Genomic DNA, 22,060 nt, shown 5'->3' on the forward strand with positions numbered 1-22,060 from the left:
TCAAAAGTGATTCCATTTAGAAACTATTTTGTTGATGTCGGAACCGCCTCAATCGATAGGATTTACAACATATGTACCTGCTTGAAAGGGACATTAAAACCATTTTCTTGGGCTTCAGATGTCAGTGACAAAGTCGGTCAAGGACAAAGCAATAGAGACGGGCTGGATGTGCCAGCGTCCTGAAAATACCCAGCAGAATTGACACAGTCAAGGACGACCGCGAAGGAATTGTCAGCTTTGAGACCGACGTCTCTCTGAAGGCAAACGCAATGGATCGTAAAACTCGCTTTTGACCCCGGGAAAATCTTGCCGCTGCAGAAGGGATCGTCACTAGGCCTCAAGCAGCTGGTCTGAGCCATGACCGCCTCCGGGGTGGGCAAAGAAGGCCTCTTATGCTTCCGGGTCCCAGGGCGTTGTAAGTGTGGGGAAGTTTGCGGATGTGGGTGATCCTAAAAAGTATTTACATTCACTTAATAAGTACCTATTTTATTCCTATTCATTCTACAACAGGGAGGGAGCTGGTTCAGTAATGAGAGGATATAACAAGCATCATAGGTGGTGGCGTATCCAGTAACAGGCATCACGTAGAACTTGACGTTCCGACGAAGACGACACTGTACTCCTCAGGACTCGAGGCAGAATATATGGTCTGGTGCTGTAGGTCGGACATCTGGACAACACGAAGCACGGATTCTTCCAGACGGCCTATTTGCTGGAAGCCCCGAATGCGACGGGGCTCCTTACAAACTTCAGGTGGACAATTGTTTCATGTGACCGGAAAACAACAGTGGTAAAGGCTTCTGGCACAAAGCGCGGGGCATGATCCGAAACAACTTTGTAGCGAACTACCCGCCCACAATAGGGGGGGGGGGGTGGTTGTTGTGTTGGTAGGCGTATTGGTCCTCCAATCTAACCTGGATTACTCCCAGAGGACCAGACGGTAAATCTAAATGTTCTCGGGCACACATTTTTAATACACGCAGATACAACTTTCGTCAAAATCCCCACCGCTCAAATGTACCCAAATCAACCATCACCGCACGCAGTGAGATGGATACTAAAATTAATCTACATGCATACTATTTTTTTTTTCTTTGAATTTGGATGTGACCGTTTGGACAGGGATCCCTGTCTCTGTTCTCCACACACTGTTTCTTATTCGTGATCATAATATTTTTGAACCTGGAAAATTATTCGAAGGATATATCGTGACAGCACAAAATTACAATCACCTTTTTTGATTCCTAACTCCGTTCATCCCGTTTTTTTGTTGGTGTGAACGGAATAAGGAACCATAAAAAATGATTAGAATTAAGTGATGTAACGGAAGTATTTTTAAAGAATAGAACACATCTTTTGAAAGTATCACTCAAGATTATTCTTCATAGAGTAACTAATATAGAAATTCGATCTTATTTATATAAATAAGTGAAAATAGCATGCAAAAATCGTCTCTACGCCAAAGTTGTAGAAAATTCATAAATGAATTTCTGTCTGTCAGACCCTTATATACTCTACAAATACTAAACCAATTGGCGTGAAAATTTGTATGCAGGGTTTTCTTGGAGCTATAGGGATGGTTCTTGAGGTGGTTTAAGACCTCTTCATCTCCGAAAATGGGGGCTCCCATACAAATGAAACGGAAAAATCTATATAACTTGAGAACTATAGAGCTACTAATTTAAAATTAAAACATTAAAAAAAAAATAATTAAAAGATTAAAACGAAAGTTTAAGATTTTTCAAACCAACCGTTACCTCCACCAAAAGTGTAGTGCAAAGGAATCAATCTTGGAATCAATTGCTTCATTAAGTGAAATTAAGAAAAAACCGCTTCGTTTCACTTATTATCCAAATATCCGATTATTAATAGTACAGACACCGACAATATATGTCACCCCAAACGAAAAACGAATAGCCAGAATTATCCTGTGAAAAAGACTAACACGAGTCGAAACGTTGGGAAAAATATGAAACTTTCGTTTTAATTCCCTGAAACTGCAGTGCAGAAACTATCTTTATCCGTAACTAAAGAACTAATAATGCTAATGGAACCAAATTTTGAATGTAAAGCTTATTGAAGGCAAGAAATTTTTGATGCGGTGCGAGACCCATACCTCATATAGGAAGACCACCCCACAAATGAAGCATAAATTTATACATAACATGTTGTAGTAATCTAGCAAAAGGAACTAAATTTGACAAATGCAAGTTTCTGAGGGCAAGAAATTTTTAAATTTTTGTTACATATTTTTTGACGCCCAAGATCGAACTACAGAAACTTCCATAAGAAATTATTCCATCTTATCAACAGGGAAAAAATGGCGTAGCATTCAAGGGGGAGAGAGGAGAATCTGGTTTTACTACGATATGGTATCAGAAGGTCGGCTGCAGAGGCACGTTATCCTCCCAAACATTTGGTATGGAAAAATAGGCTACGAGAGAAAAATCAAAAATCTGGCAAAAAAAACAACATTATTTCAGGATGCTCCCTCAAAGGTTTTTCTACAAAATGGCATTGTTGAGAAGTATGCGGCGTTAATACGGTTAATACAATGAGAGATTTGCCTTACTTTTCCTTCTTTTTCCTTCTTTTAAAATATGCTTTTCTTTCGTGTTATATGGTGATATGTAGGAAAGGTGCCCTTTTTTTAAATTAAAAACAAATTTTAACCTTTCGTAACTCGCGCGGTGGCGTCAGCACCACGCTAATGCTGAGGACAAAAAGAGAGACTTTTTTCAATGTATTATACAAAATACAACAGCGCGATCGCTCGAGAGTTTAGCTAAGATAAAATGTATTCATGCAATTTAAACACAAACTGTGTAGAAAGAAAACATCATCACTTTTTTAATGGGCAATGCAACGTTTGCCGGGTCAGCTAGTGTCAAATAAACGTCGAGAAAGAATTTTTAAGTTGTTTTTTTCTTATTGAAAAAAATACATTTCTTCAAAAAAATTTGGGAATTTTGCTAAAATTTAAGAAGATTGTCTCTTAAACTCGCCAATATCTTGAATTTCATCAATCTGACGCAAAACCTGTATTCAGATGATCGAATTGTATTGTATTCAGGTTTTAATTTATGGAAAAAGATTTAAAATTGGTTGAACAAAACGCAATATATTTGAATTTGAGTAAGTTACATATTTTGACAAGCTGCAAAACTCGATATTGAGCTAAAACTCAAAAACTGTTCTACTTAAAATTTTTTGAAGGTCGGTTTCGAATTCAGCACTAAATTGTGCTTCAAAAATTTTGGTCGTTGACAGAAGTTCACGACTTTCATTTTATTTTGTAAACTTGTGTTATTACCATAGACTCAACGTTATGATAACTTTCGGTTATTCAGGCACAAATTCTTCTAGAGATCCCTGCAGGAGCTTATACAGATATTCATTCAGGATTTCCGCATTCCTTCGTTTTTTCCCGGAAATTTTTCCAGCACTTTCTCAAAGGATAATTTTAAGAATTTCTACACGAATTCTTCAAGGAATTTATTCAAAAATGCTTTAAGGTATTTTAACCGGAATTCCTTTGGGAATATCTTAAAAGATTTTTCTGAGAATCTTTACAGAATCTTATGTAGACATGTCTTCAGGAATAACTTCTGAAATGTGTCCACAAAACGCACCATGAATACGTTCAGAAAATCTTCCAAGGATTTTACCAAAGCGGTTTTCCAGAAATTTTCTTAAAAACTCCTCAATAAACTGTTCAAGAAATTCGACCAAGGGTTTCCCGAGGAGTTTCTGTAATTGAGATGTACCAGCCTCGGGCTGAAAATCTCCCTAATAAAGCTAATAATAATAATAGTATCTGTAAATTTTTCTTCGGGAAGATTTTCAAAAATTCCTTCTGGGATTTTTTTAAGAATTTCCCTTAAATTTCTTCTAGAGATTCATACAAGGACTCTTCTGAGGTTTTTACCTGAATTCTACTTGAAATTTCTTCAGAGATCTTTTCAGAAATTTTTGCTTGAATTCCTTGTGAAGTTTTTTCAAAAAAAATCTTCAGAGACGTTTGCAGAATTGTATGGATTGCTCTATACAGGGATTAGTTATACTCCAGTTAGCCTAGTGGTTAAGGCTATGGATCGCCAATCTGGAGACGGCGGGTTCGATTCCCGTTCTTGTCTGGCATAATGTATCTTTGTGCTTGCTTCACAATATACTAATTCATGCAATGGCAGGCAAAGAAAGCCCTTCAAATAAAAACTGTGGAAGTGCTCAAAGAACACTAAGTTGAAGCAAGACAGGCCAAGTCCCAGGGGGGCGTAGATCCATCTATACAGACTCTTTCGGAAATTCTTCCAAGGGCTTTTCAAATGATTCATTGAGAAATTCTTACAGAAATTCCTGCAAGATTCTTCTAAGAAATTGCCTCTGTGACTCTTTCAGAAATATCTTCTGGGATTCTTCAAAGATTTCTTTAGGAATTGTTTCAGATGTCCTGCCAAGGATTTTTTTTTTGCGGGTTTTTTAACAAAAATGCTGGAAGAATTCTTGAAAAAAATCTAAAGAAATCTCTGGAGGATTGTTTAACGGTATATTTTTATCTTTGGGTAGCCCTAAGAGAAATTCTTGAAAATTTTCGGAAGCGATTCTCGGAGAAAAAATCTTGAAGAAATTTCTGACGTTATCCTTAGAGGAGTTCCTGGATGAATGTCTAGAGGAATACCTGAAGAAATTTCTTAAGATACCTCTTCAATTAAAGAAATCCCAAGCTTCTGGAGAAACACTGAAAAATATTTCAAAGAAAACTAGCTTAAGAAATTTCTGAAGAGATTCCTGGAGAAATCCGTAGATAAATTTTTGAAGAAGTTTTTTAACCTTTCGTAATTCGCACAGTTGGTCACCACCATCAACACCACGCTAATGCTGAGAACAAAAAGCGAGATTATGTCAACGTCTTGTACAAAATATAACAGAGCGATCACTCGAGGGTTAAAAATGTCTTCAGGAATTCTTGCACAGACATGCCATGATAGACATAGGTACTAATGAAATTGTTGAAAAAAAAATTCTTCAATAAATTGTAAGAGATCCCAGGAGAATTTTCCAAAGGAATCCTTTGAAGATCTTCTAGGTATACTTCTGGAGAATTTTTCAAAAGAATTTCTTCAGCAACTTCTGAAGGCATTAGTATACAATAATCTCTGAAGTACTGGAGGAATTTCTGAAGCAAACCCTGCAGAAACAAAAAAATCTGGAAGAAATTCTTTAGAGTATGACTGAACAAATTTCTAAAAAAAAAACTAAGAAATATTTAAAAGAATGTCTGGTTAATTTGGAAAATTCTCTGCAGGTATTCAGAAAACAATATCCCTAAAAATCATTGATGACAATGAATGGATTTTAGAGTAGTTTATGCAAGAATTGCTGAGATAATACTTGCTCTATTGAGAAATTTCATCATTCTGAAGCATATTCGGAAAAAAAAATCTGGAAGAATCCCTAAAGAAAGGTGTAATGCATTCTAAGTAATCCCCGGAGGAATACCTCAAGGAACTTCTGGAGAAACCTTCGGAGGAAGAATCCCTGAATATACAGGGTGTTAGGTTCCTGAGTGCAAACTTTTTAAAGGGTGATAGAGGACCATAAATGGAGAAAAAAATTGTTCTACGCATATGGTCAAATCTCAACCGTTACGTAGTTATTGAACTTCTTATGTTTATTACTCTCATTGCCTTAACTGGCAATAACTTGAAAATGGTCAAACTTATCGAAGTTTTTTTACCCTTATTCGAAAGATTATTGAATTTTCTAACAAATGGCATCTTTGAATCGATTGGTTTAGTTAAATAACTAAGTTTTCTAGAGCAAAATAGCTAAAAATAGTGTATTTTTATTGGTTTTTGTCAATTATCTTTGAAACATGCGTAATAAATTAAAATTCTTTCTTTGGCAAAGTTGTGACCCCTGTTACACTCTACAATTCGTTCTTTGGCACTAAACTTCTATCTCTTATCGTTTTGTTGCAATTTCGATTTTACCATCGCATTTCAGATCATAAATTTGCAACTGTCATGGAAAGCACTTTTTTGCGCATTGTGCCGCACATTTAAATCAAAATTGCAAGAAAACGATAAGAGCTAGAAGTTTGGTGCCAAAGAACGAATTGTAGAGTGTGACAGGGGCCATAACTTTGCCAAAGAAAGGATTTTAATTTATTACGCATGTTTCAAAGATAATTGACAAAAACCAATAAAAATACACTATTTTTAGCTATTTTGCTCTAGAAAACTTAGTTATTTAACTAAACCAATCGATTCAAAGATGCCATTTGTTAGAAAATTCAATAATCTTTCGAATAAGGGTAAACAAACTTCGATAAGTTTGACCATTTTCAAGTTATTGCCAGTTAAGGCAATAAGAGTCATAAACATGGGAAGTTCAATAACTACGTAACGGTTGAGATTTGACCATATGCGTAGAACAATTTTTTTCTCCATTTATGGTCCTCTATCACCCTTTAAAAAGTTTGCACTCGGGAACCTAACACCCTGTATAGATTGATACATGGAGGATGCTCTGGAGAAATTCCAACAAAAACTTCGGAGAGAGATAGTGGAAAAAATTCCGAATTTCTTAAGTAAAACTACAGAGAGACGTCTGAAAAAAAAAACCTGAGAGAATGTCCGAATTTCTGTGACAAAAATCTTCTGGAATCGCATCTTTGGAAGAAACCATTGGAAGAGTTCTTGAAAAAAAAAACCTGGAACAAATACAAGAAAAACTACTTGCAAAATTTTCACAAAATTTGCTGAAGAAATGTTTCAGAAATATTTGAAAAAACATGAAGCAATACATTCACTAACTTCTGTTGCAATCATTGAAAGAATTTCCTCAAGAATCTCGGAATTTCTGAAGAAACCCTCCAAGTAACAATGAATGCTGAACAGTGGGAGTATTAGCTGAACAATAGCTGATTAATGTTGTTAATGACTGAACACAATGACAGCTGAATATTGGTCTGAAGTATGGCTTGTTCAACCTCTTTAATCAGCAATTCATAGATGGCTGAATATCAAGTTGAAAAGAATATTATTCATCTGGGTAACCAGCTTTAAAACATACACCAACATGCAGAATTAATCACCTGTTGATCAACATTTTATCAAATATTTTTTGACAGCTGACCCAAGCATGTTTTCGTGAAGTCAACATCGCTTACAGACTAAGTTCAACTTATGTTCTTGACTATTCAGACACAACAAGTAATGCTCTTGTTTTCGAGGATATGTATACAATGTGAGCGACTATAAATCAGGAGGTTCGAGTTCAATTCCCAATTTTCCCACAGATTTATTTATACATTCCTAAACATCTCTTCTGGAAATAGACGCAGCTAATGGTAAAAAAACTGATTAAGCGTATATTAGGCCTTAAATCAGCCTTCCAATGAACCTCAAATCAACTAAAGGTTGAATAAATCACCAAAATTAGATGTTTAGAAACTGAATAAAGGATTGTACAGAGGATACTCAAAATAACTGGGACAGGTAAAATTTTCACTTTTCAAAAAATGTTTAAATAGCTGTAAATTTTTGAAATTGGCATCAAATATTCTTTTTTACTGTAAATTCATCAACTAGTTGTGTATCAGTGGTCCAAATTTGGAAAATCTCGGGCTATTCTACACGAAGTTAGAAAGATTCTAGAAAAAGGTATAATTATCCGATAGCCAACTTTGAGCTGTTATATCTCGGGATTCAACAAACCGAATGCAATGAAGTTTTGATCAATTATGACTAATATAACGAACTATTAAAATATTTTGACTAAACTCTAAATTCTTTACATGAAAGAAAATTATAACGATTAGATTATTTTTCTAATATAACACCAATTTATCCAAAACTTCATCATTATTTCAAAATTCGAGATAGTAACTATAGCTAATTTAAATTCCCTCTAATTGACTTGAATATATTTATGTTTCGAAGGAAAGCAACCAAATGGCTGACATTAAATTGAAAAAGTAATGGGATGCATATGAAAATGGGCCCATATAGCCGAGGCGGTAAACGCACGGGTATTCAGCATGACCATGCTGAGGGTGACGGGTTCGATTCCCGGTCGGTCCAGGATCTTTTCGTAAAGGAAATTTCCTTGACTTCCTTGGGCATAGAGTATCTTCGTGCCACACGATATACCCATGCAAAATGGTCATTGGCAGAGGAAGCTCTCAGTTAATAACTGTGGAAGTGCTCATAGAACACTAAGCTGAGAAGCAGGCTTTGTCCCAGTGAGGACGTTACGCCAAGAAGAGGAGAGAGGAGGGCATATGAAAAATAAATAAATTGACTAAAAAAACATAGAATAAATGAATTCGCAATAACTTTTTTTCTTATTAAATATTTCAAAGTTTAATGTTTTTCGAAGTTCATTATATTAGTCATAAATGATCAAAATTTCATAGCATTCGGTTAATTGAATCCGGAGATATAACAGCTCAAAGTTGACTATCGGATAATTATACCTTTTTCTAGAATCTTTCTAACTTTGTGTAGCATAGCCTGATCTTTTCCAAATTTGGACCACTGATACACAACTAGTTTATGAAGTAACAATAAAAATTTGAGAATATTTGATACCCTTTTCATAAAGTTACAGCTAGTTGACATTTTTGGAAAAATGAAAATTTTTCTTGTCCTAGTTATTTTGAGTATCCCCTGTGCCTCTTGTGCCCAGCTTTTGTTCAAATGAAAGGCTGATTTAAAATAGTAGGAGAGACATTTGTGCAGCATTAAATTGTTACCTGTACCGTGGACTAATTTCAAGGAACTACTGAAAAAGTCTTTGGATGAATCCCAAAGATATACATATACAGGAATACATTCTAAAGGGTTATTGAGTTTAAAGGGAATTCTGCTGAAATCATTCTAGTAAATCCTGCAAGAATTGAAATCTAGAAAAAACTAATGTTTAATGTCTTGTTGTAAGATTTGTTAAACTTCCTTGACTATATAATATTATTGTTCGTTTATAATCAATTTCAGAATCCTTGAGAAAGGTTTTAAATACATCGAAACGTCGACAATTGAAACAAAATAGCTTTGGCTTCCATTAAAAGAGTGCTAAGTACGCCGATAAAATTTCACTGCCAGCTTCCCTTAGTCGATAACTTTCCTTCCAAATCTACCTAAGAAATTATGTTGAAAACGAAAATTGATTTTTAAACATTCGGTAGAAAGTATTCTTACAAATGCAATCAGACTATCGACCAGTCTGCTGAAGCCAGTGCAATATGGCGCTGAGTCGCTCCATACGTTAGGCTTGCGAATATTTGTTCAATGCACCAAACCTGTCAAATCTGTCAAATTGTCGAAAACTGCACCCTCCATCATATTGCTGGTGGTGATTTTGCAAGTTTGTGAGTGTAGTCACCCACTCACCGGTATAGGGTACCGAGCCACTTGGGCGGTGCTTCTATTTTGAGCACTTTTCCTCGATCAATTTTGAATCAATTAACTTGAAATTTTGTACACGGCTAGATACTATACCTATCGCACCGCGTTCCAAAAATTTTGTCAATTGGTTCAAAATTGGCTGATTTATAGCGGAAAGTGCCCAAAATAAAAGCCACTGCCCAAGTGGCTCGGTTCCCTATCAGATTGAACATGTGATACGGTTACGCAATTTGGCAACGGGGTGTGGAGATTCACCTGGACGCAGGAAGTAGTCCGTGTTGTTTGATAAGAATTCCGTGTGTCGCGCAGAAATCGGCGAATGTAACATACCGCTATAAAAGCATGCTCGTTTGTCAAGGCTTCATTTAAGTCTCGGTGGTCTAAGTGGTAAAGCAATGAAGCAACTCGTGCTGCTGTCAGTCATTTTTTGCGTTTTGGGCGTTCAGGTAGGTTGTGAAACAGTATAGAACACGTGTTTTTTTTTCTAATCGATTCTTATTCAGGCAGCGCCGGATCGCACTTCACGTATCATCAATGGACAAATAGCTAATAATCAGCCGTCTAATGCGTACATTCTATATACCAGAGCAGACACTTTCGGGTACTTCGGTGGTGGCACAATCATTTCAGATCGCCATATTTTGACGGCTGCCTTGAACATTGTCGGGTAAACTTTTATCACTTGTTAGACATTTTCTCCAGCATATAACGTTCAAAATTCTATAGGTTCGTCCGATGGGACGTTGGAGTGGGAAGCAACATCTTCACTCAACTCGGAACAGTGACCTCCTATACAGCCCAGGCCCATCCGTCGTATAACTCGGCCAACCGAGCCAACGACATCGGAGTCATCACCCTGCCGGTGTCCCTGGTCATCAGCGCAAACGTAGCTCCGATCGCACTCCCGCCGTTGAACTCTGCACCTGGATATCCATTCGAAAACGAACAGGGTACAATCGTGGGCTTTGGATTCACCGATTTAGCTGGTAAGAATTTGTTGATTGCTTCTTCAACTGTAGAACTTCAATACTAATCATTCCCCATTCCGGGTAATCTTCCGTAGCGACGGTTCGGCCGAGCTACCTGATGCGTGCCACACAGCGGGTCATCTCGAACACGCGTTGCCAACAGTATTACCAAATTACTGTGCCAAGCCAGTTCTGCGCCGAGGATGTCGTGGAGCGTTCGAACGTCTGCAACGGAGACTTGGGAGCCGGCTTCATCAGCAGTATCAATGGACAGCAAACGGTTACCGGAATCGCCTCGCTGATCACCCAATCGTGCGGTAACAGTTACCCGGCGGGTTACACCCGTGTTGAAAGCCATCGGTCTTGGATCAATTCAGTAACCGGGATCTAAGTCAGGGGTACAATCGGTTCCACGATTGACGGGAGAAGAAATAAATCTTCGTTGACGAACGCAACGAATGTAAAAAGCTCTGAAAGCTCTGCTAGATGACTTCCTTCAGGATTACTGTATCATTATGCCTGCCATTAGGTACGAGTTCAAAACATGTATTTTGGCAAAGAATACTGCGGTTATATCTGTGAACGAACTTAAGGACAAACGTCTTAAAATCCCGCTTCAACAGTGCATCAGAACTTCAGACACACAAATCTCAAGAAGCAAGCTTCAATCAAAAAGGCATTTTAATATTCTGTTCTTGTTCACATGTAATAAGCTTAAAATAAGAAGATCAGGTACGAAGAGATTTGTGCACTCGAAATCGTGAGTAGGTGACAAAATCGGTATGACGGCCATTTTGGGATTCTAACAAGTATGCCCTTAATTCTCCAGTAATTGCGCTGTTGTATTTTGTACAACACGTTGTAAAAAGTTCGCTTATTGTACACAGCACCAGCGCGGTGTTGTCGATGGTAGATTGGTAGCCAATCGCGCGAGTTACGAAAAGTTAAACGTAGTTTGTGACTTGGAAGCCGTGTGGCTAGTATCACCAAGCATTTAGTGCTTGCTAATCCAGTGTCATTAAGTTTAATTATTCACGACAGCTCTGAAGAAGATGAAATCTCATATTAATCATTTCGAATATTGAACTGTTATGGCTTTTATAGGTAAAATTCTTTTCATTCCTTCGGTAATGGATTTATAATGATTTTTCTTCCATTTATTTATGAATTAATTAGATTATTCCCATGAAAATTCCCTTTGCAATTTCTATGGAAATTGTTTCAGTGGAAGCTCCCATGGAATACCTTTTGAAATTCCTTCAATTTCTCTGGCAATTTTATTAAGATTCCTTTTGTTATTCCCTTGTATTTTATTGCATTTATGTTTAGTCCTCGGAAAACTGTTTCGGCAATTCCTTCAAAGATTGTATCGTTCATTGGAAATTTCTCCAAAAACTTCTTAGAGCATTATTACAATAATTCAAACAAAACTTATTCAGCTAATTTTTCCGAAATTCTTTAAGTAATTAGTTTACAAATTAATACAGCAATTTGGAAAATCCTTCAGTAATTCCTTTCAAACATTCTAAGAAAATTTCATAGGCAGCTTCTAAGGCAATTCACTATAAATTCTTTCAGCCATCTTTTGGAAATTCCACAAGCAATTATGTTGGGAATTCCTTCCACCATTCTTTTGGCACATTCTTTAGGAATCTCTTCTGCAACTTCTTTGCGAATTCCTATGAGCGTTCTTTTTGAAATTTCTTCAGACAATTCCATTAGATATGAAGATATTCCCATTTAGAATTGCTAAAGAAATAAAAAAAAAATGAAAATCACAAAAAATAACGATTTCTAAAAAAATAGACGAAGTAATATGAAAATGGAATTGCTAAAGGAATTCTCATAGTGTGACAGAAAAATTAGAGAAGTTTCCGTAAAACTGCCTAGGAAATTCCAAATGGAATTGCTGAAATAACTCCCATAGAAGTTACCGACAAAGCTTTCAAAGAAATTGTCGAAGGAATTGAGAATTCTCACTATTTTGGCAAAGAAATTTCAAAAGAAATTACTGCAAAAAATCACAAAGAAAATTCTGAAGCACCTCGCAACTAATATGCTGAAGGAATTTCGGAAAGGATTCTCGAAACAATTGCTCAAGGAATTGCAACGGTGTTCCAAAGTCAGAAGAAAATAATTTGCTAAATGACTCCTCAAAAGTATTACTAGAACAATTTCCGACTGAATTTTCAAAGGAATTGGCGAAGGAATTTCTAAGGTTATTTCCAATCAGGTATCAGTAGGTCGGTTGCAGTGGAACGTTCTCCTCCATTTTGGGAATTTCTGCCATAGAAGTTATTACGAATGGAATAGGCGAAAACATTTTTGAAAGTATTTCCGAAGGAATTGGTAGAATCTTTGGAAGAATGTTTCAAACAAATTCCCGAAAAAAAAAACCTCAAAGATATTTTCCTGAGGAATTTTCAAATGAATTGTCAATAAGGCCGGAACAAATCTCATTTTCTTCTTTTGTCACTTTGCTCTCTGGCTAGTCAAGGGGAGATGGTAAATAAAAAATGTATTTGTTGAAAAATTACCCAAACAATTAGGCAAAATCGCCAAACTCATTGGATTTGTTAAAAATTCTCTCGATGACTCTAATTTCACTTTATTTTTTTTTAATTTCTTGAATAATTTGTTTGTCTCCCCTCGAAATGTCGCATTTTGTCAAAAAAATTCCGTGGAGGGGGGGGGGGGGGGGTTGGGGGGGGTGACATAAGAGAAAATCGAAGTTTGTGTCATAAAATAAAAAAAAAGTTTCGATGCAAGTTTCAAAAGAATTGCCAACGTTTTCTCAAAAAAACTGCCATACACTAGGTCAAAACGCTATTTAGAACACCTTTACTCTAAAATGTACACAAATGGCAACACTTCACCAAGAATGTACACAAATGGGACACTTTACTAAAAATGCCAAAAATCAATTTGACCGTTCGAGAACTTCTCGGAAAGATATTTATGCTCTTTGTCGGTAATATCTTGCGAATTAGGGTATATGTACCATTCCTTGGCCTAATTTGCAAGCTGACTTGACAATTTTGACCATAACTCATGAATAAATAGCACTAGAAATAATATGTCGACCCTATTACACACTCTAGGCAATGCATGTTTCACCAATTGGAAGTAAACTTACGTAAATATTCAAGATTTTACTTAATTAAGTTGAAAAGATTCGATGCGATGGTATGCAACGTTGGTCTATGGTACAAAAATTGGCCTATTAGTGGATACAACGTTGGCCTATTGCTATCCATGCACTAAAACCACTAATTATCTGATTTTTTCAATATTTCTGCTGAAGTATTATCTCTGCTTGTTCACCAATCTTACTTTTAAATTATATTTTCGGAGCCAAATTTTCAAAAAACTATAAAAAAATCACTTTAACTGAAGTTTTTTCTTAATTTAGTAACGAAAACAACGCAACCCTATTATTGTGTTATATTTTTACAGTCACCGCACACAAAATCTTTCTTCCTGTTCGTTCTTTCTGGTTCTTACGCAAGAAATGCTGTTGACGTCTTTTTATTGCTGTTTTTAACGTCACTTTACTGATGGGCCAAGATTTGGGTACATAGTGAAAAAAATGTCCTCAATATTCGGCCCACATTCAATTTGTAAAATAGTTATTATTCGTTGAAAACAAATACACAAGTTCAAAATAGCGTCTTTGACCGTCGCATCAAATGTTCAGTTATTGAAAAGTCAATTCGAAATGTTTCATAATCATGCCATTTATGATCATGTGTATACACTACCCACTAAGCCGAAGAATCATGGCGTCTGCAAAAGCTAAACAAAGTGACATTTTCATTCAATTTTAATGTTATAAAGTGCTAAAATTGAAACAAAATGTTACATTTGTTTGGCGCATAGCTTTTCCGATATCCAGTTATGCGTGTTTGTTTGAGTTTTGGTTTACATTGAGATAGGCCGAACGAGGGGACTATGCCAACGAAGCATCCCGATACCCTACTTTAAGTTTTTTTTATATTCCTTTGGATTATGCTTCGGCGTTATTTTTTTTTTTGAAAATCCCTTGACAAGGGAATTTTATCGATACTTTAATTGGAAAAATTAACGTTAATTTCTTTGATACTTTTTTTTTAATTCTATTAGAAACTCTTGCGGAAATTTCTTTCACTTTGTAATGCCCTTCATTTTATTGAGATTCCTTCTGTGATTTCCTTCAATTTTATTGCATTAATGATTATTCCTCCAAAAAATGTTTCGTAAATTTTTGGAAATTTATTCAATAATATGTTAGTGCATTATTTCAATAATTGTTGTAAAATTTATTCAGCTAGACTTTTTAAAAATTCTTCGGTAATTTCTTTATAAATTGCTGTGGCAATTTGGAAAATTTCATAGGTAGCTTCTACGGCTTCTTCACTAGACAATCTTTCCGCCTTCTTTTTGAAAATTTCAAAGGCAATGGTGTAAGCAATTCCATCCACAACTTTTCGGCTCATATTTCAGGATTGTCCTCTGCCATTTCTTTGTGAAAATATTTGGTCGTTTCTTTCTCAATTGGAAATTTTAAAAGGAATTACGACTTTCAAAACACAGCGTAAGGTATCTGGAAATGGAATTGCCGAACTGTCCCTCAAAAATCGAATAAATTTCCCAAAAACTGCCTGGTAAAATCTGAATGGATGATGATGATGATGATGATAAAAGTGTACCCACCATCATCGCAAGGATACCTGGTAAAATCTGAATGGAACTGCTAAAAGAACTTCCAGAGAAGTTGCCAAGAGAATTGCGAAGAAATTGCCGCTGCAATTCCTAAGAGAATCGGTAAGGAATTTCTAGAAAAAGATTCCAATTTTAATGAACGTTTCCACGAGAATTCACAAAGAAATTTCGAAGAATATGTTGAATGTTTTCAAGAAAAAGTTCTCAAAAAAAAAATGCTTGAGGAATTCACAAAGAAATTCCTCAACGGTTTCTAAAGCCACTGAAAGAGCTGAGGACTCCTCAAAGGAATAGCTTAATAAATTTCCGATGGAGTTATGGAAGAATATTCTAATCAATTTAAAAAAAAACCTCAAAGATACTTGGCTGAGAAATTTTTAAAGGAACAGTAGACGAAATAACTGAAAAAAACCAAAGCAAGTTCAATAAAAATTGCAGAAAAAGTTCTTTGAGAAACTGCGCGTAATTTCCGAAGACATTATTGAAGAAATCACGAAGATATTATCTAAAAACTTCATAAAAATTACAAGTTGTAATTTTTTTAACATTTTTTAAAAAGAGTTTCAAAGGAATTGCCGAAAGGTTCTTCAAAAAATTGCCGGCGAAGTTATGAGAACCTTTGATGAATAAATTTCTAAAGAGTGCCAGTAGAATAGTTTGATTAATTGCAAAAATAAAATTGTCAATAAATAAAAAAAGCTTAAAACATTACTGATGCATTTTTCAAAAAAAAAAGAGGTTGAGAAATTCTGAAAATGATTGGCGAAAAGCATTCTCAACAACTCCTGATGAAATTGCTAAAATAATTCCCAAGTTAACTCCTAAATGAATTATCGAAGTCTCCAAATGGGTTAATGATGATTTTTTAAAAGACTGTGCCAAAAAAGGGGATCCAAAGGAATTTTCAAAAAAATCCCAAAGTATTTGTCATTTTGGGAAGAATTCCCAAAACAAATGCCTAGCAGTTTACAAATTACCGCAGGAATTTCCCAAAAAAATTCCAAAGAAATTACTGAAGAACGCAAAAACATTCTTCAGTATCGAAGCAAGTTCCAACGAAATTTCAGAAAAAAAAAGTTCTCAAAGAAACCGTTGCAGTCACGCTGAAATTGATTAAATAATTTGTAGGAATTACAGAAGGAATTCACAAAACAATAATGCTAGTTTCTGCTGTGAGCAATTCCCGACGATATTCTGAGAGATAATGATGAGAAATTAAAAAAAAAAATACTGAAAACATGCCCGAAAAAAGTTTTGAGAAAAATCCAAAAGCATGGCTTAAGAAATTTCCAAAAAATGCGTAGAAATCTCCAGAAGCATTACCAAATTAATCACTGAAGGCATTACCGAAGAAATTACTTAAAGGGCTTGCCACAGGAATAGCTGGGCTATTAAAGCAATTTAAGAAAAAAAATGCTTGAGAAATTGCCAAAAATATTGCGAAAAACTTCCCATTACAACTTTAAAAGGATTTGTGAATGAAATTACTAAAATAGTCACCAAATTAACTCCTAAAGGAATTGTCGATACAGCTTCCAAATGGCCGGGGTTCTGCTAAACCGAACTAAGCGCCAAAAACTTTATTCCGAGATAATTAAGCTTAAAGTTCAACCAGTCACAAATAAACAACAGCTAAGATTTTTTGAAACTTTTCCACACACACGTAAGTTACAAGCCTTTATGAATCTTCAGAGACGAAGAATACATGTAAATTATTTGAAATCATTGATATAATTACATTTAATTTTTCAGTACTTCGCACTCAGTTCACTCTGGCTGAGCAAAAACATTGGAATATGGTTTATAGTTCAGTGTGGCTGGCTGTGTTTCTTAATTTCATAGAAAACCATTCGGATTGTGAAAAAAACTCGATTTTTCATCGTCTATGAAATTGAAATCGATATTACTCACAATTCTTTACATGAATCAGAGAGAACGCGTATATTATGGTAGCATGGAGGTTTCAAAATAGTTTGAAATATGAACGGCGGAAGCCCTCCCAGCTCAGCCCTTCCCACCTATGTTTTTTATAGGCGGTGCATGTGCAGGCACAGAGCAAGAGTGATTATGTAAAATGATGTCCTTGCATGTCCTGAGGTCCTGCGTCCTGAGATGTGAAAATGGAGCAATTTGTGTACTTCAAATTTATACTGGTCGAAGAAAACCATGAAAATGATCTGCCAAAGTGAACTAAAATAAAAAAAAAATCGAAAATATTAAACACTAAACTTGAATCCTTTAAGTGATAATCAAGCACGTTACCTCTAGGTCATTTTACTTAGCTGAAGGTCAGTTGTTAAGTCTGAATCAAGTTCTAAACATTCTTCTCTAGCATGTTTTTCGTGAAAACGCCATTTTTCGATCAGCCAAAGCGAACCAAGTGTTTGATTTTTTTCAAGCTTTATTATTCTTATAAGCCTTGTTGTTCAATGACGGCTTCTGTGTTAAATTATCAGTATGAGGTGTGTCGACATAACGCAGGTATTTAAGACCAGTTGATTTTTGTATTGTTGAGAATAAATAGATTCTAAAATGCAGTGGATTTGGTTCGGTCTGGCTGAATGTGATTTGGAAAAATGGCGATCAGCACCATCAAAACATAATTGTATCCTCCAACATCCGTATTTCTAATAACGTGTTCAATTCTCCCACATAATGTTACTATGAGTCGGTTGGAAGTTAGAAATTTGACGGCGATGAGCATAACTTGAAATGTTCTTCATCTGGGCCAACATTAAAACATCTCGTTGATTCTATGGAATGGTTTACAGTTCACTCTGGTTGGATGCAATTTTATTTTTTGTATGTTCTGCCAAACAGAAATTTTGAATTTACTCCACGAAGAGCTGTCAGAATTACTGCATTTTTACATGGAAGGAGGATCATCAATTTCTTCATCCAATGGTAAAGAAAACTCAATTTTTCAAAAAATGGTCTTTGGTTCGGTTTAGCAGAACCCCGACCAAATGAATAACCGATTTGCCGATTTTTGGAAGAAATTTCCAAAGAAATTTTCGAATATGATCCAAAGGAATCGTGAAACAAAATCCCAAAGTCATCGTCCACTGAATTTTGCAAAGGCGTTGCTGAGGGATTTCCCAAAGGAATTGCCGGAGAATTCCCAAATAAATTGCCCAATATACTGCAAAATAATTGCCGAGAAACATTCCAAAGAAATTTCTTAAGAAACACACAAACATTTGGCAGTTTCGGAGCAAGTTCCAGAGGAATTACTGAAAACGTTCTCATGCTAACCACCGCAGTCATGCAGAAATCGTCTAACGAATTCGTCGAAATTACAGAAGGAATTCTCAAAAGAATGTTTAAAATTCCTGCTGTAAGGAATTTTCAAAGGAATTGTGAACGGAATTTTGAGAAATAGGGTGACAAAGGGTATTGTTGGTAGGTTTGTTCTCTTCGTCATGAGGGATTTTTTCGGTCAAATTGCCTGTAATTTGGTCATATCATTCAGCTTGATTGGTAATTTGAGACCAATTTTGAGTTCAATAGGTTTCAAAAAACCCCCCCATGTCGAAGAGAACAAAAGGCCGAAAACACGTAAGTTTCCCTATTTATGAAATTCCGAAAAAAAAACATGCCTGAAAAAAAAACTGAGGAAATTCCTAGAAATGGCTAAAGAAATTAAAAAAAAAATGCATTGAGATTCTCAAAAGCCCTACCGAATTAATAGCTAAAGGCATACCTAAGAAATTAACGGAGAAATTGGTGGATTGATGGGTTAATTTCTGAAAATAAAATTGCCAAAACAATTAATTTTTGAAGAACTTCAAAGGAACTTCCAAAGGAGTTGCTGAAAACGTTCTCAAAGAACGGCAGCTTATTTCACGCAGTTACGCAGATATACAAAAAAGCATTGTGTAAATTCCTGCTATATTTCCCTTTTTTAAGGATTTCCCCTAGGAATTCCGAGAAATATTGCTGAAGAAATTTCAATAAAATGGCAAAGAAATTAAAAAAATTTTCTCCATGGACAATGCCTAATTAATTATCAAAGGCATTACCGAAGAAATTCCGGGTTGCCGGAGAAATTGCTGGGTATATTCCAGAAAATCAAATTGCCAAAACATTTGAAAACACCAAAAGGATTGCCGAAGAGATTAAAAAAAATCTTGAGAATTTTCTAAATTTATTGGCGAAAAAACTTCCGAAGGGTTTTTAGACAAAATTACTAGAATATTGCTATGTTTAAGACCTAAAAAATTGTTGAAGCAGACTCCAAATGAATTACGGATGAAATTGTTAGAGAATGCTCCGAAAGATTTTTCAAGAAATTTCCAAAGAAACTTAAAAAAAATCAATGAGCTTCCATAAAAAATCCATGTAAAAAGAATCACAAAGCCATTGCCACTTAAATTTCCAAAGGCGTTACAGACTAATTTTCTAAAGCAATTGACGGAAGAATTTCCAAATAGATGCCCAACGAATTACAAAAGTATTTCCGAAGAAATTGTCGAGAAAATTTCCAAAGACATTACTGAGTAAGCGCAAACAAAGACATTTGGCACAAATCCTCTTAAGATTTCCGAACGAATGAACTGAATAATAAAATGTAGTTTATTACACGAAATTTTATGTACTACATTGCTGTTTTGAATTATTGATGTATTGATGTTCCCATAAGTAACATTTGACAAAAGTAGACATTGGAAGCCCAAAGGCTGCAACTTTCACTAGCAATATGAAAAAGGACCGACATTTCAAAACTTGTCTTAAAATTGGCAATCAATCGTCTGTTTTTTTTATAACTCTTATGAATGACACACCGCGCGCGTTTTCATTGCCCCCCAATTTGTGGTTCACTTGAAAATAACAACCCCGATAAGAACACAAAACAAAAAATACTACTCACCGTTCCTCGATAGTCGTGGGCAGCGGCGTCCGATTCCTCAGCGAGCTGATGTACTGCTGGCGTGTCATCATGTTACCTCCACCGCCACCCCCCTCCGACAGATACCCATTGTCCATCGAGTCCGAGTAGCGTGCGTGCTGAGGGATCTTCCTCAGGGCGTCCCCATCGCTGCAATAGCCCTGTCCGCCCATGTCCTCGCAGTACTCCGACAGGTAGTGATGATGACCGGCGCCGCGGGTTCCTCGCGTCGGCAGCGTCACGTGACTGTTGTACCCGCGAAGCAGCGGTCGCATCGGGACCACGGTCAGCTGCTTTTCGTCCTGCTCGTAGATGGTCCCATTTTGGGTTGGGTTGGAAGTGTTGAGGATCTTCGAGGGGACGGTGTTGAACTTGTTATTATTGTTGTTCAAATTGACATCGTTGAAGAGGAAAGATGGCGATGATTTGTGCGGGGAACTGAGGTTAGAGATGAGTTCGGAGCCACTCTCCGATCCGCTAGGACGATAGACGACACTGCTGGACTCGCTGGAGTTCGAGTGTTGGCCGATCGAAGCACCCTGCGTCGAATTGGAGTGCATGCTGTCGCTCATGCAGCTCGAAATGGCCTGCTGCGACGGCATTTTCAACACATTGTTATTACCACTAACACTGATCGTATTCACCACGTTAATTCGATCACTATTGTTGTTTGATATGTTGTTGGGAAGGTGCTGCGGAGAAATCAAGCCATTCTGATGACCTCCGAACCCGGCCAGGGCGCGATCCAGCTTCAACAGCTCATCCTTTTTGTTGTTGTCCTGAAGCACTGGCTGAGGCTGCGACGGTTTGCTCGTTCCCTTCACAGCGGCCATCGGTTTCGGAATCCCAGTGTTGACTGACGGTGGTGCCACCATCGTTTTCGGAGGTTGCAACTGTGTCTGTTGTTGTTGTTGTTGTTGTTGTTGTTGCTGTTGCTGTTGAAATTGCAACAAACTAGTTTTACTTTCGGATTTTGCATCGAGTTTTCTGCTGCCAGTACCTCCCACAGAGGCAGGTTTAAGTTTGGATTCTGCGGTCTTCGGCGGCTGGCCTCCGCCGGTGGCGTTGGCTGCTGTCGCCATGGCCGTCGCCGTCGGAATTTTGTGCGCCTTCGGTGCCGTGATCGGAATGTGCGTATCGTGAGGTTGATCCTTCCCTGCTTTACTCTTGTCCCCGCCCAGCTTTCCCACCCCTGATAGCTTCGATCCGGAAGCATCCTTCGAACTGGACTTTGATGATATGAGCTTTGATGATTTAACTTTGGCACTACTGTTGGCAGTGTCCGATTTCTTCCCCAATCCAGACTCCCCTTTGCCCGCTTTTCCCCCCAAAGGAGCTGTACCCTCGTTCAGACTTAAGCTGGAATCGCTCCGTTCGCTGCGAGCCGAGGAAAAGCCACTGCTCGAGCTGGTCCGCTTGGAAATGGTCGATTTGGAAGTTTTATCCTGCTTCTCCTTGCTGCTATTAAACAATTTCAACTTTTCCAGCATCGATTGCTTCTGATGCGTCGTCGGATTGTTGGGGATGTTGGTAACGTTCCCATTTGGGATTAGGGTGACGTTGTTGTTGTGATTGCTATTGCCACTACCGCCGCTGCTGTTGTTGTTATTGTTGATGTGGTTGGTCCCAACATTGCCGGTTTGCTGGGTCGCATAGGGACTGGCCGGAATCTTGCATGTCGTCTGTGGCGGCCGGAGACTGAAACGATAGGTAGAGAAGAGAGCACACCGATATGAGAGTATGATGAGATGTGTGGTCGGAGGATCCCCAGAATGGAGGGAAAAGCCATAAAGCATGTTAATAGAAATATTTTGCCAGTCACAGGTTGATTTATTGGTCTGGTTCTGTGTGTTTTTCGACTAAATTGCTCATGTTGATTTGCAGATGAGTGATTTTTGATCAAAAGTTAGAGTGGGAAACTGTAAATTGTTTGTATTTTGGATGAAATAAAGTTAATTGAACGTGAATTGAAAGCTTCAAAATGTTGTTGTAAACAACATAAATACATTTGGGTTCTCTATCCTTTTGTCAAAGCTTCGGTATTTCGATAAAACTATCAGAACTTATCCAGTTCTTGACAAATCAGTACA

General features: G+C 36.9%; 2 protein-coding genes across 2 annotated transcripts in view; one reads left to right on the plus strand and one right to left on the minus strand.

Annotated features, from left to right (window-relative positions):
- Positions 1-22,060, minus strand: part of LOC109429600 (protein sickie) — a gene marked incomplete in the record, with an annotated part of 611,771 nt that overhangs the window by 258,513 nt on the left and 331,198 nt on the right. The window contains 1 exon segment of the mRNA XM_062849286.1: positions 19,953-21,668. Within this exon segment, the coding sequence (XP_062705270.1) occupies positions 19,953-21,668 (1,716 nt within the window).
- LOC109429601 (brachyurin-like) lies at positions 9,701-10,793 on the plus strand. The gene is made up of 4 exons (XM_019705595.3): positions 9,701-9,859; positions 9,917-10,080; positions 10,140-10,399; positions 10,477-10,793. The coding sequence occupies exons 1-4, from the start codon at positions 9,809-9,811 to the stop codon at positions 10,770-10,772; spliced, it is 771 nt and encodes a 256-aa protein (XP_019561140.2). The 5' UTR covers positions 9,701-9,808; the 3' UTR covers positions 10,773-10,793.

This window comes from Aedes albopictus, chromosome 2 (assembly GCF_035046485.1).
Source record: "Aedes albopictus strain Foshan chromosome 2, AalbF5, whole genome shotgun sequence".
NCBI lineage: Eukaryota > Metazoa > Arthropoda > Insecta > Diptera > Culicidae > Aedes > Aedes albopictus.